Genomic DNA, 13874 nt, shown 5'->3' with positions numbered 1-13874 from the left:
AAAAAATATTGGATAGTGTATATTGGAAGCAATACTACACAACGCTACCCTACGTCAGTCAACGATTGCAAAAGTCTTGCATTGAAAGAATTTTCAAAATCATGCATCCCAAAACTAAGGCATCAAAGGATCACACTTTGGTTGTTGACAATTATAAAAATCGAAGAAATGGAAGAAACGGCGAAATTATCATTAATAGATTCCGCAGAGGGCTCATTCCATGTAATTGTTTAAGCAAACAGGGTCGTAAAAAAGAAGTACGATACATCAAGAGATATGTCATTGAGCTAAAGGTAGGCCGCCCTTTCTTCAACGATGACCACGACACAGGCGAATCGGATCTCGAAGAATAAATGTACTTTTTCTTGAAATTTTTTAAAAATTTGTAATTAATTTTGTAATTTTTGTATCTTTCTTCAATAGATTAACTTATACTTACTTACGTTTCCTTACTTGTGTTTATGAATTCTAGGTTACATCTTTTATGAAATCTATTTGTTTATAAGTTTTCAAGAGTTCTTGTGATTATTTTTACCTGTATCAACTCCTGTGTTTGAAATATTTCTATAATAAATAGTACCCAGTGTTCATCTTTCATTTCATTTCAATCATTTTTTTTTTTTGGTAGTTCATAAAAATGAAAAAAAATGATTGAAATGAAATGAAAGATGAACACTGGGTACTATTTATTATAGAAATATTTCAAACACAGGAGTTGATACAGGTAAAAATAATCACAAGAACTCTTGAAAACTTATAAACAAATAGATTTCATAAAAGATGTAACCTAGAATTCATAAACACAAGTAAGGAAACGTAAGTAAGTATAAGTTAATCTATTGAAGAAAGATACAAAAATTACAAAATTAATTACAAATTTTTAAAAAATTTCAAGAAAAAGTACATTTATTCTTCGAGATCCGATTCGCCTGTGTCGTGGTCATCGTTGAAGAAAGGGCGGCCTACCTTTAGCTCAATGACATATCTCTTGATGTATCGTACTTCTTTTTTACGACCCTGTTTGCTTAAACAATTACATGGAATGAGCCCTCTGCGGAATCTATTAATGATAATTTCGCCGTTTCTTCCATTTCTTCGATTTTTATAATTGTCAACAACCAAAGTGTGATCCTTTGATGCCTTAGTTTTGGGATGCATGATTTTGAAAATTCTTTCAATGCAAGACTTTTGCAATCGTTGACTGACGTAGGGTAGCGTTGTGTAGTATTGCTTCCAATATACACTATCCAATATTTTTTCCAAGATATTGTCTGGTAAATCGTTTAAGCCTGTGAATAAGAACAGAATATTATTAGGATTTATACCTACAGAATTTCAAGAAAGAGAATGAACTCAGGTTAGTTACATTTCAATCCACATAACCATAGGGCAAACTACGGAAAGATTCAATTCTCCTCCTTTTTGGGGCAACTTCACCATATTCTTTTGACATTTCTTGTGTTACCACATGAAAAGGCCTCTTCCTTTGGATTTGGTTTTTATATTCAACCTTTATTTTCTGTGGTCGATTAGTGGAGGTTTGTGAGAGGACAAAATTTTTCAGTGCTTCATAATTCAGGCTCTGAAGGGTATTATAATTCAGGGTGAAACCCCGAATCTTCACCACATGTTTGAGCTCACCTTTCCCTGTTTTTATGCAATAGGCATAATTCTTTGGACCTCCTGAAAGTATAATGAAAAATTCATCATTGATAACTGTTAATTATTAATTGATAGATAGAATCTATTCATGATCAATAAATTCATCATACCAGAAATGAATTCTGTTATATAGGCTCCTTCACCCTCTTTTTCCAGTTCATTTCCCATCTGGCCTAAGTAAGGTCCTGTCTCTATTTGCTCATCTCCTGGTCTTTCAATATAGATAATTGAATCTGTATCACAGTAGAGTACTCTATCTTGTAATTTTTCCAAATAACTATATAGGACCAGCCTGGCTTCGGCAGTTACATGAGCACTGAGTACTGGATTGATAAAGGGTGTATCAATGGCTGTTTCTTCAAGGTATTCCCAGTGGACATAAACTAAATCATCAGTAACAAAAGTTGTATCTGTTATGTCTATTGCTGGGTTTGAAAAGTATTCGAAGAATTCGGGTCCATCCTTTATGACTTTCACCTGCCTTTGATTGTTCCTCTGCCCAAATTTTCCCCAGAGACTGAAAAATAAACAAAAACCATATCAATGTTGATATGATGTACCTACTTTTGAGAAATTTATGAGTTATATCAAAGGATAGGTAGCCAGCATCTTACCTATTTAGACAGAGTTTGCTCAGAGATCTTAGGCCTGGATTAGGTTCAATTTTCTCCAGATCTAGGGTTACGCCTTCTCGAAGTTTCATTTCTTCAATAAATTTTCTTTTGTCGTCATCTGACTGGACATGAGGTGGAAACCCTGAGGCTTCTTGTTTTATCTTCAAGAACGTATTTATATAGTTTACAAATAAGCCGCCTGAATTGGTTTGAATGTTATATTTTGTGGATTTATAAGCCCAAACTTCATAGATCTCTTTGATTTGGTATCCTTTTTCTACAGCTTTATTTAGTTCAATACATGTATAGGTACCCATAATTTCTCTTTCATTATCGGAATGGTTACATGCAAGTTTATTTTCTTCAGAGGCACATGTTCTACAAAGTGCAAATACCAATTTATTGTTCACTTTAACTGGTAAAACTGGTAGATATAGCTGTTTTGGTGGAAGAAGCCTAACTTTTGCAATTCCTGTAATATTATTCAAATTTGGGGGAATATCATTGCCAAGCAAAATTTTTGGATGTCCTATAGGATAACATCCATACTTGTTAACGTAAGGATAGAGAGAATTCACATCTAGATAGCGAATTTTTTCGTTTTTTTCTGGGTCCACTCTATAGTACCTGTATCAGAAGAAAAAAAAAGAAAAATTTGCATTAGAGAACCTCTCTGATAGTTTTTCCCCTACAAAAACCTATAACTTATCACCTTTATACATACCAATAAAAGTTTTCTGTCCTGCCACCGAAGAATGGTTCACGGTTGGAGTATATCGGGGTTGGAATTTGGACATTTGTCATATAATGCTTCAGAGTAGGATTACTTCTGCATTCATTATAGATCTCACATTCCCATTTAGTGATAACATAAGGGGCTTCAGGCAGAGAAAGAAGATGTTCTAATTTTTTCAGTGTATTCTTATATCGCATGTCCATATTGACATATTCTTTACTATCTTTCGATTTAACAGCTGTTGTTCGATTGGCAAAACATTTTGGACATCCGTGATAATAGCATCCATTAATTTCGATAATCAATGGTCTTACACTTGGCATATCTTCAGGAACTGGACCTAATTTTTCCATAGGAAATGACGGATGGTAGCCATCAACCTTATATTTGCCAATTTGCTTTTCCCATCCACGGTAAGCAGATTCTAATTGAACACCATGCATATCTTCAAAGTACTTCAAATATCGAACTGCCAACATTGATTGATTGTCCCTCATTCGATATGATGGAAAGGTCATCAAAGGGATGGTATTTGGCGGTATGAAATTTGTTCTGTAAGCAGTCATGCAGGCACTGGCTATTGTTGATGTTGCTGCTAGAGGGTCTATCCCCATTAAATCGTAGAATAGTTTTCGAAACTTTATACAAGATTTTCTTAGTACATTTACATCTGCAATGCAGTACTTTCGGATCTCTTCTTGAAAATTGAATGTCACATTCTTGGATTTTTGATCATTGTACCATTCTTCGAATTTTTTCCTTTCTTTAAGACCCATTTCATCCATACCGTAATATTTTGCTTCAGGGATAGAGCCACAGTAGTTTTGATTCGGTAAAGTGTTGAAATAATGGGGGAAATACCCCTTCTCTGCATCTTCAATGCCAAACATATCAGGTAGAGCAGCCAGTCTGGTATGGAAAAAGTTTAGGCTATCTTTGAATTCAATTTGTTTATGTTTCATCATTATCAGTTTTGAACCATTCATAGTTAAGGTAGGTACCCAATTTAGTTTTCGAACCATGAATTCTATTAGGAAAATATAATCATAGCCACCTCCATTGTGAGCATACACATATGTTTTTTTGAATTTGGGTGTTTTATTACGAATAATATCGAAAAATTCTTCTAGCAATTCATCTCCTTCTTTGTTTTCAATCACATACTGACGCTGCCCACAATGGCTACAATCTATCGTTATGTCATCATTTTCATTGTTAATACAGCGCATACAATTCATCTGTAGCACAGCAAAATTTGGTATGTGACGGCGAGCTGTATACTTAGGGGTGACAATCCATGGCTCTTCTTCTACCCTTGCTTCAAAATCAAAGAAAACATATAAATCATCGCTTCTTTTGTTCATTTTCTTCATAGGCTTGATAAAACATACGTGATCATAAGGCACCAATTTATCGCAGTTTTCACAGACATGAGAGTCACATTTGTGTTGCTGGTTTTTTTGCCTTCTAACAGAATATAACTTTTCACAGCTCTTACAAAATTTCAAGCCTTCACATACACTTTTGTTCTTCTCAAAATGGCCTGGAACCTTATGTTTATCATAGCATATTTGATCAAGAAATTTCCGATTGCAATCTTTGCACGTTTTAATTTGGTCCACTGATTTGAACTTACATTTCGGCTCTTTCAAGCATTGGCTGCAAGCATTTATACAATTTGGGTGTTCACCCTTATGGTGATAGCCTTTACCACATGCGTAGCAAAAGAAGTCAAACCCAAAAGCCCCTTTCAAAGTGGTTATCACATTATAATGTTCATTTAAGTAGTACAAGTTTATATACTTCTGGGCTGTGGTCTTTCCTCTGAAATAAAGTATTCTGCCATTCACATCGTCACCATGAAAAACAGTTATCTTGTAGTCTTTTAAATAATTCTGAAAACGGGTGAGGGCTTCAATACCGCCTCCAATTTCATCAATATTCACCCCTGCTTCTCTGCATAGTTTCTGAGCCTGCAGTAACTGATAGTCTCGATTCTTTTGGATTATTAATTCATAATGGTTTTTTGCATTCTGGTTATCTTCTTTATGAACCAGAGCTATACCAACTACAAGGGCTCTAGGCAAACATAAGTTGTCATGGGGGTTTTCAATTGTAATTATAGATGTTTTTTTCCGGCAAATTTCTTCATAGCTCATTAAGTCAAATTTTCGTCTTCTCCCGTTCCCATCAGGCATTCGTACTTTGGTTATTTTGATCTTAAAGGGTTCATCCGTTAAAAAATTTTTATTACTCTGAATAATTCGTGAAAATTCATTCATTATTACATCACTGGAAAATTGGTCAGGTGTCCTATATGAAATAAATATGGGTTTTTCTGCCGATTCATTGCCCATAACCAGACCAACTCTATCACGGGGATTCATATCGTTGATAACAAATTCATTTATCAACTTATTCAGGGCTTTTTTTAGGTATTCTTCCGGATTTTCTTTTTTCAAGTTTTCTTTTAATTTGGCTGTCATTGTGAGTGCTTCAGTAGAAAATTTTTTAATAACTTTTGATGATATGCCTAGTACATCATAAAATTCCTCCTCTGTTTCATCTGTTTCATCTGTGGGTATAAAAGAAAGAAAAAAAAATGTGTGTTAAGGAATTGTCTTTTTTAAGAAAAAAAAAATTAGGGTGTATTGTGCATCAATTTTTCCCTGTACCATTCCCCCCAGCTCTCAAGTGAAGTTGCCTCAAAATAGTTGGAGCACATATCTTCGATAAAATCTTCCCAAGATAACACTGGTAGGTTTAGTTGTTTGTGGATGGCTTGGCTCAATTTCCATTTGTCAAAATATGGTTCTAGCAGAAAAAATTGCAAGTCCTCTGCCCTTCCCTCTTTTTGATAATCTCTAATTAAATCTGTTTCAGTGTAAAATTGTGGAAGAGAAAATACGTGAACAACATCATCTTGTGTATAATCTTGCCAATTTTTTGATTCGATGTACTTTGCTTTTTTAAGAACTTCTATTACATTGATTGTTTCCTTGTTAAAATGCAGGCAGCTGATCAGGAATTGTTTAAATTTTTCTTTTAGGTGTGCTCGAATAAAGTTTTTAATTTCGTCATATTTTTCCAAAAATTTTTCATTCCAAATTTTTTCAAATTTTTCAACAATAATTTCACATAGATAATCGCTTGCTTGTGCCAACATCACAATAGAAGCCCCAGGGAGATGACTAACAATTTCGAAAATTAATTCAGGGGGTAAATCAAGAAGCTCTGTTTAAAAAAAAAAAGAGAAAGAAATTAGATTTTTTACAACAGCAAAAAGGGGAAAGGGGCAGGGAAATCTTAGATTAAAAAGCATTTAATTAGGCAAGCATAAAGCCACACATGCATTCAATCACTTGTTTGTTTTTTTTTTATACTTTGAAAAAAAAAAAAATTGCCAAATCTCTTTTTCAGAACAGATATTTTTTACTCAATTTTAAAAAATGTGAGAAAAATTATTTTGAATTGGTGATATTTTTAAATTTGAATTATTCTGTGTAGAGTTAGAAATGAATGACCTCAGAGTGTGTTTGCAAAAAAAATTTCTAAAAAAAAAAATATATACCTATTTTGCTTTGTTTTTTTTCTCAAATGAAAGAAATTAATAATTTTTTTACACCACCTCCCTGCCTAATTTTACTTTGAGCAAAATGATCTTCGAACTCGTATGTAGGTATTTACTTTGCATAGCTTCAAGCATAAATTTTTTTTAAAAAAAGACAAAAACTTACCAACTGGCTGCATACGATTAGATGGTCCTGGTAAACCAACAGGCTGTATAGGATTGGATGGCCCTGGAGCACCAACAGGAGATAAAATTTCATGCACTTCGTCTGCTTGGAGTACAGGTAAAGGGCTGTGAGAAATTTGCTCCAATACCTTGGACATTTCTTCTTCATTAACTGGATTGTCCAACTCGCCAAAAATTTTCGAACTTTCCATTTTTGAAAAGCGAAATATTTACCACAAAAAAAATTGAAACAGTTCGCGAATAATTTACGTTTGACGATTCACTTCACTTTATTCCACAGTACACAGTACACAGTACACAATTTTGAAAAATATGTTCATTCAAAAGATTTGAAAAATAAACACACAGATACACAGTACAGAAAAAGTATAGAATCACACAGCACTAGCAGAATAAACTCTTTGAAAAAATCACGAATGCACAAATGAACAACTGAAACCTCCACTGACCAACTACTTTCTTATATGGATTCTAAAATCTCACCCTTACATTCTAGCTCTTTCTCCATATACCCTCCCTTGGAAACAGAAAACCTGTTCTCAAAGTATACCTGCTTTCTACTTTCTTCCATTTCCAGATCTTTCCAAGACAGAATTTCTTTGTACTTCTACATCACACATTTCTAGAAGAACAAGAAAGATTAATGACTTTTTTTCTAATGTATAAAGTGGCGACACATGTCTGTAGCTATTGTTGACCAAAGGCTTGTCTTTTAAGGAATTCTTATTCAGTCTAGAAACATCTGAATATTGTAGGCATTTAAGATATTGATGCTTGGGTGGAAGGATATGGAAAAGAATAGAAAAAGTCTAGTACTAATTTACTATATCCATAATGCCTGTACATACCTACGATTAAAATCACTGATAATTATTTCAATTGAAGAAATCAATCAATCAGTCCATCTATATGAAGGGGGGGGGGGCAGAGGGGGGTTGATATTTCCATTTGTTCCCATATAATCGTAATTGGCAAAATCGATTATGAATATTTTAATTAAAGAAATCAATTGTGATAATTATTCTGAATCAATGAAATATTTAATTAATTGATCGATCATATTGATATGTACCAGTGTTTTAATTTAATTAATTAATTAATTCGTCAATCAATATTAATTTAATATCCTCCCTCACCCCCGCCACCTAAGCCAGCATTCCACCACGTGTGCGCGAACCAGTTTCCCTCCTCACCCCGCCTACAGCATTACCCACCCTGTACTGTACTCGCGAGCCAACGTTGCGTGTGTTGCGGGTTGCATATCTTGCACCTGATCGTAGAGTACCTCCTTAACTACTGCAGTAGTCTTAAGTTTGTCATAACATAGAGCTTCTTCTAGCCTTTTGTTGCTGAATAAGATCCTTAAAATAAAATAGGCTATAGGACATTTGCGCACAGTTTTAGGTATAACAATAGGACAAGAAATGATTAATGGATTTTTTTGGAAAACAGGACATTTGCGCACAATGTTTATTTTATGTCAGGGGTTTCCAAAATGTTGACAAAACTAGTCACCCAACTACAAATCAAACTACCTTCGATTGGTCTTCAACCCTCCCCAGGGATTGGTGAGGGGGGGGGTTCTTGATTTTTCAAGTAACACACAACTGAATCATATACTTATTTGATAAACGAATTTGGACGTGCGGTATATCGAATAGTATGCACCCATTTTCTGGTTTTAACGCCTCGAAGCCACTCTGTGTGAGTGTGCCTCAAGAAAGGGACTAAAATTTTGAAAAATTATTCTGAAAAGTTGTGTGATACTATGGAACGGTATGTTTTCGTGGTCCCTGAGAACGAATATGAATGAACTTATTTTTTGGGTCCAACCCCTCAATGTCCCTCTGTGCCTCAAAAAAAGGAGTCAAAATTTTGAAAAATCGTGAAAAAGTCGAGTGATATATCAATTTTGAGGTCACTGAGTACGAATACGAACTTATTTTTTTATTTTAATGCTCGCTTAAATAAAATATTCTTTCGTTTGGGAACCACTGATGAAAATTCATTAAGTGTGCGCAAATGTCCCTTGTTATACGTTTTCAAACGAAAGGGAAAATGTGCACAAATGTCTTCTTACTTACCATAGAATAGTCGAGCATGTGTGGAGATAGATTTTACCTGCACATTACGCACATCTCCAGTGCAGGATTGTCACATGTGCTAGCTACCTATTGGGGCCTAGCAGTACCTAGCTTTTACTAGCTTCGCAGGTACCTGGCGACTTACCACCTCGTTACCTACTTTTCGGACACTGAGTGTATTTACATAACACAACACAGACATTCATCCAAGAGATAATTATCTTATGAAATAAGAATTCCTTCAGTTGCTATTTGTATCGTTTATTTATCAATTACAAAGTAACAACTTACTCAAGCTAATTATTATACTGGCCTAGAGATGTGCAGTGTGAAAAGTGAAAAGTGAAAAGTAGAGGAGAAGGTACAAATATAGACCCCCTCTAGCTTTTTGGCTTTAAAGGGTAGAAAAAATTATCAAAATTTTTTTTCGAATATACCTACCATTTGAAAGGCCAAAGACTCTAGTATATTGTGTAAGAATTTTTTTTTTTTTTTGAAAACTCATGGAGAAATTTAAAATTTAGAAAAGTGACGTAAAAAGGTACAAATATGGACTCGGGTACAAATATGGACCCCCTCAAGAAAAGAATAAAAATTTCAGAAAGTGGAACAAAAATTTATTTAAAGATGTTTTTTGATGCTTTGGACTTGTCTTCTTTATTAATAAAACTTTTCTCGGTATTCTAAAAACCATTGAATCAAAATTAGATGAAAAAAATTTAGAGGTCCATATTTATACCCATGCAAAAAGTTGGCTAAGTTTATGAAAAATCAAAAAATCATGGTTCCATTTTCGACACTTTGGACTTGTCTTCTTTGTTAGTAACACTTTTCTCGACATTCTAAAAAATATTGAATCAAAATTAGGTAAAAAAATTTAGGGGTCCATATTTATACCCATGAAAAAAATCGGCGCAGTTTATGAAAAATGAGAAAAATTATGAAAATCAGTTGAAGTACAGACAAATATGAAAGTATATTTTGAAAGTACACATTGTAAGCTAAGCTACTTACTTCCCTAATAATTTTTTTTCCAAACTTTATTTGAAGTTGATAAATTACTGAATGAAAAACTTGTAAAATTTTCCATTGGGAAGAAAATAATGCGCAAAAAAAACAATTGCTGGTGAGAGACACCCAAGTTTGCATGGATCCGAAATAAGTACATGGATCATCGATACTACACTACTAGTGTAATTTTTAGTACCCAGCATGACCATAGCGCTAGTGGTTGTACACTAAACCATGGGGGGTCCATATTTGTACCTGGGTCCATAATTGTACCTTTTCCTCTACTTTTCTTTCAATGAAAAGTTGAAAAGAAAAGTTCCTACTTTTCATTTCACTTTTTAGTTTTTACTAAAAAAAAAAAAAAAAGCGAGTGACCAATCAATTTACTCATCAGAGATCACTGACCTCATTGATAATGCAAATATCAAGTTTCACTCTCTCCACTCCTCCACCTTGGCAATTCAGCACCCATTTTTGATATTTTTCATAACATTTTTTTCAAAACTGAAAAACTTAAAAATGTTAGAGGCTCTAGAAAGGCCCAAAACTACCACTACTCGATTAAGTAGGTGAAAAAAATGATTTTGTTTTTTTGTGTGTTTCAGATTGGCAAAACATACTTACATCAATTTGAAGCTTTTATAGAGAGCTTTAAAATGGAACTCACACAATTTACTTTTCACACTTTTCAATGAACTTTTCACTTTTCATTTCATCAAAATTACTTTGCTGAAAAAGGCACATCTGTACTAGAAGCAGATTTTCTATTGCATACGCGGCCGAAAATCATGCACATTTTGTCTCCAAACGCATGTACAATAACCAATATGATAAAAGAATAGATGGAAAGTCCTGTAACATAAACAAAAATGTGCCATTAGGTAAGTATAAGTGAGTTAGTCTATTTTAAGATACCTATTACCTACCTTTAAAATCTCCAATACATAAGTAAATTGAAGAAATTCAAAAAAATTACATAGAGTGTCTCAAAAGCTATAAGGTAGGTACATACTTTAGAAGGATAATTAAAATGCATCTGATTTTGCCCCATGATTCAAAGTTGAATTTTCAGAGGCATCAGTGAAGATGTTTTTTTGATCTTACATGCAATTTATCGCCTCTCCTTGACAAAATAATTGGAAAAAATAATGCAGTTTTTCACGTTGAATTTTTCAACTCCACCAATTTCTTGAACAATTTTTTTCAAATGTATACTCCCTAAATTTGAAACAGTCAATTTCACTGCTTAGCAGTCACGACATTTTGCCTTTTTAAAGCAGTAGTTTTTTTCACTGTTTTGCAGTAAAAAAAACTACTGGTTTAAAAAGGCAAAATGTCGTGACTGCTAAGCAGTGAAATTTGACTGCTTTAAATTTAGAGAGTACCTATGTACGAATACCTACGAAGTGGATCTAGAAAAAAAGCATTTTGACCAAATTCAGTGGTAAGCTTCAATAGACCGAAAAAGTTTGATAAAGTTTCTAGATATTTATCTCAATTTTCTGAAATTCGTACCAAATTACCAAAAAGTTGGCACCATTTCATTCCAAAGTATTCTCCCCGTTTCGGAAATAATAATTGATATCTTTCGACATTTTGAAAAAAAAAAGAAGATTAAAACACAAATTACTTAACTGAGGTAGGTACCCAAAAATAAGCAATTTAAAAATTTCCAACTGATCAATGGAACCCTCAAAGTGGCGCAAATACTATCTTTTGAAGCTGGGTCATTTTGATCAAAACAGTTGTGAAAGAGTTAGAGTGAAAAAAACACGATTCTTTTGAAAATTTCCTCTCTTTGAGGACCAATTTCTCTCCTACAAGAGCACTCTGGAGCTCATAATTTTTCCAAGTGATTTGCAACTCAAAATGAAAGTTTCAATTGAATTTGGTCAAAATCCTCCGATATTGTTTCTTTTGCGATCCACTTTAATGTTACATATCTAGGGTTTGAGATACTCTAGGGAGCACTTCTTGAAATTTACGAGACCAAAATTTTAGAAAATTGAGTACCTGTCTACATTTCTGAATACCTATTTGGCTAGTTTTTAAAAATTCTAAAAATCTGCCATTGTGATTATATATTTTTTTCAACTTTATTGTGAAGTAGGTATTAACTAAGTAGTAAGTACCTACTTGATACAATCTACGAATCGCTCACTCAACAAAATAGTAGGTAATAATAATAATAATAATAATAGGTAATCACTTACCTAGACCCATAAGAAACAGAATTACAAAGGCACCATGATGTTGACTCGCAAAATCATCAAGTATCACCGATAAAGAAAATTTACCCGAGAAAAGGAACAAAATGAACACAACACCTGATACGACGATGTAGATAATTTCCAGGAAAAGAATAGGAGCCAGAAGGTTCGCCCTAATCTGTAGAACATAAATTCATACACATAATTATTACATATATTAGATTGTTACATTATTTCAGATGAGTAGGTGTTGTAAAAGTTGGATTAATGTACATACCTAACCTACCTATTTGAGGATATGAATTGTGAAAATATTAGAAAATTTTTACCAAACATGCAGACCTTCAACAATGTACCTACACAGTCTTTTCCAGGATAAAAAAATTTCTGAGTAGGTAATTTTCAATTCGAAGTGAAGGTCTCCATGAAATTGGGTTAGTAGGAAAACATTTTCAGACTGAGTAATTGAGTAGGTACCTATACCTATGAGGTACATACGTACGATGCCTATACGTAAAATAAAAAAATATTCACATTACGTAAGTACTTACCATTTCAATTCCCACAAGCCCCATTACACTTGAAACTGTTCTAAGAAGTACAAATACTAATACTGCTACTGAAGTAAACGTAAAGTTTCCTGAAATTGAAAAATGTTAGGTACACCACATCAATTATCATACTTGAAATAATTTTCACATTTGATAATTTTCAAACAACAGGTACATATATTAAGGCTAAATAACTCCTATGATCAGTCTATGTATCTATATATTTATACGAAGCACATCATTCTGTGGGAGTCAAGTTCATGCACCTCCCTAATGTATAGGTATTGGTAACTTGATTAAAATTACGAAAATTTTACCTTTCAAGGATACAATTTCAGCGACAAAAAAAGTGACTCCAAGAATCTGAAATGTAAAATTCATATTCACAGATGAGATTGAGAACTAATCTATTTTTTCTCGAAAAATTTCTAAAACTTCATAAAAGTTAATAATTTATTCACTTTTACTTACCAAGTTTAGAATCAAAGTAAAGTAAGGACCATATTTCAAAGAATATGGATTGCAAAAAAAATCTTCTAGAGCCATTTCTGCTGGTAATTTTTGTTCTTCAACGATGAATGCAAAAAAATAATCAAGTATTTCAATATTGCAACGAATATGACAGGATGTGAAAAATACCTACACGTTATCGAATCGAACAGATGAGTCGAACGTCAAACCGACTACCGATGACTCGAACGTCAAACCGACTACCGATGACTCATCATTCAATATAAAGACTTTATCTATTTCAACAGAATGCACTTACATGGACCACTCTCCTATCATATTTTTAATTATATTTACGTGGAAGTTTTCATTTTTTTTTTCAAAGTCAAGTTTGTTTGTGTGTGTGTGTGTGTGTGTGTGTGTTTTATCTCTTGGGTCATTCCACGTCAATTCGACCAAGAAGTGGTGGTGGAAGGGTCGGCGATTTTTTAAACATTTTTCCTTCGAAAAGATCTTCCCAAGAGGTAATTAATGGTGCAAAACGCAGTTCTCTAGCCCGTTATTAACGGGTGCTATAGGAGGTGCCAAAGTTTTCATGAGTGAACTCAAAATATCATCCAATTCAGCAGTGGATTACTCGATAACCGCGATAATACCTACCAAATAAATGGAACGTTTTCCAATAGTAAGGGGTTTTGAAAGGTTTTTTGGTGATATCATAAAAATCAGTGTTGCCACTTTTTTTTGTACGAAAAATTAGCTCGAAACGTTTCAAAACGCAGTTTTCATATCGTTTCGA

General features: G+C 33.6%; 2 protein-coding genes across 2 annotated transcripts; both read right to left on the bottom strand.

Annotated features, from left to right (window-relative positions):
- Nucleotides 1-906: 906 nt before the first annotated feature.
- Nucleotides 907-3998, bottom strand: LOC135833992 (uncharacterized). The gene is made up of 5 exons (XM_065347829.1): nucleotides 3001-3998; nucleotides 2826-2903; nucleotides 2277-2654; nucleotides 1773-2179; nucleotides 907-1289 (listed from the first exon to the last, which is right to left on the bottom strand). Exons 1-5 carry the CDS (start codon nucleotides 3996-3998, stop codon nucleotides 907-909), a joined length of 2244 nt encoding a protein of 747 aa, XP_065203901.1.
- A 5100-nt stretch (nucleotides 3999-9098) lies between these two features.
- LOC135834685 (uncharacterized) lies at nucleotides 9099-13355 on the bottom strand. The gene is made up of 5 exons (XM_065348631.1): nucleotides 13097-13355; nucleotides 12943-12988; nucleotides 12626-12714; nucleotides 12078-12252; nucleotides 9099-10716 (listed from the first exon to the last, which is right to left on the bottom strand). Exons 1-5 carry the CDS (start codon nucleotides 13169-13171, stop codon nucleotides 10586-10588), a joined length of 516 nt encoding a protein of 171 aa, XP_065204703.1. The 5' UTR covers nucleotides 13172-13355; the 3' UTR covers nucleotides 9099-10585.
- Nucleotides 13356-13874: the final 519 nt, after the last annotated feature.

The sequence above is a fragment of the Planococcus citri genome, chromosome 2 (genome assembly GCF_950023065.1).
Source record: "Planococcus citri chromosome 2, ihPlaCitr1.1, whole genome shotgun sequence".
NCBI classification, from domain to species: domain Eukaryota; kingdom Metazoa; phylum Arthropoda; class Insecta; order Hemiptera; family Pseudococcidae; genus Planococcus; species Planococcus citri.
The sequence above is the reverse complement of the archived record's forward strand: the minus strand, read 5'-3'. Positions and strand labels throughout refer to the sequence as shown.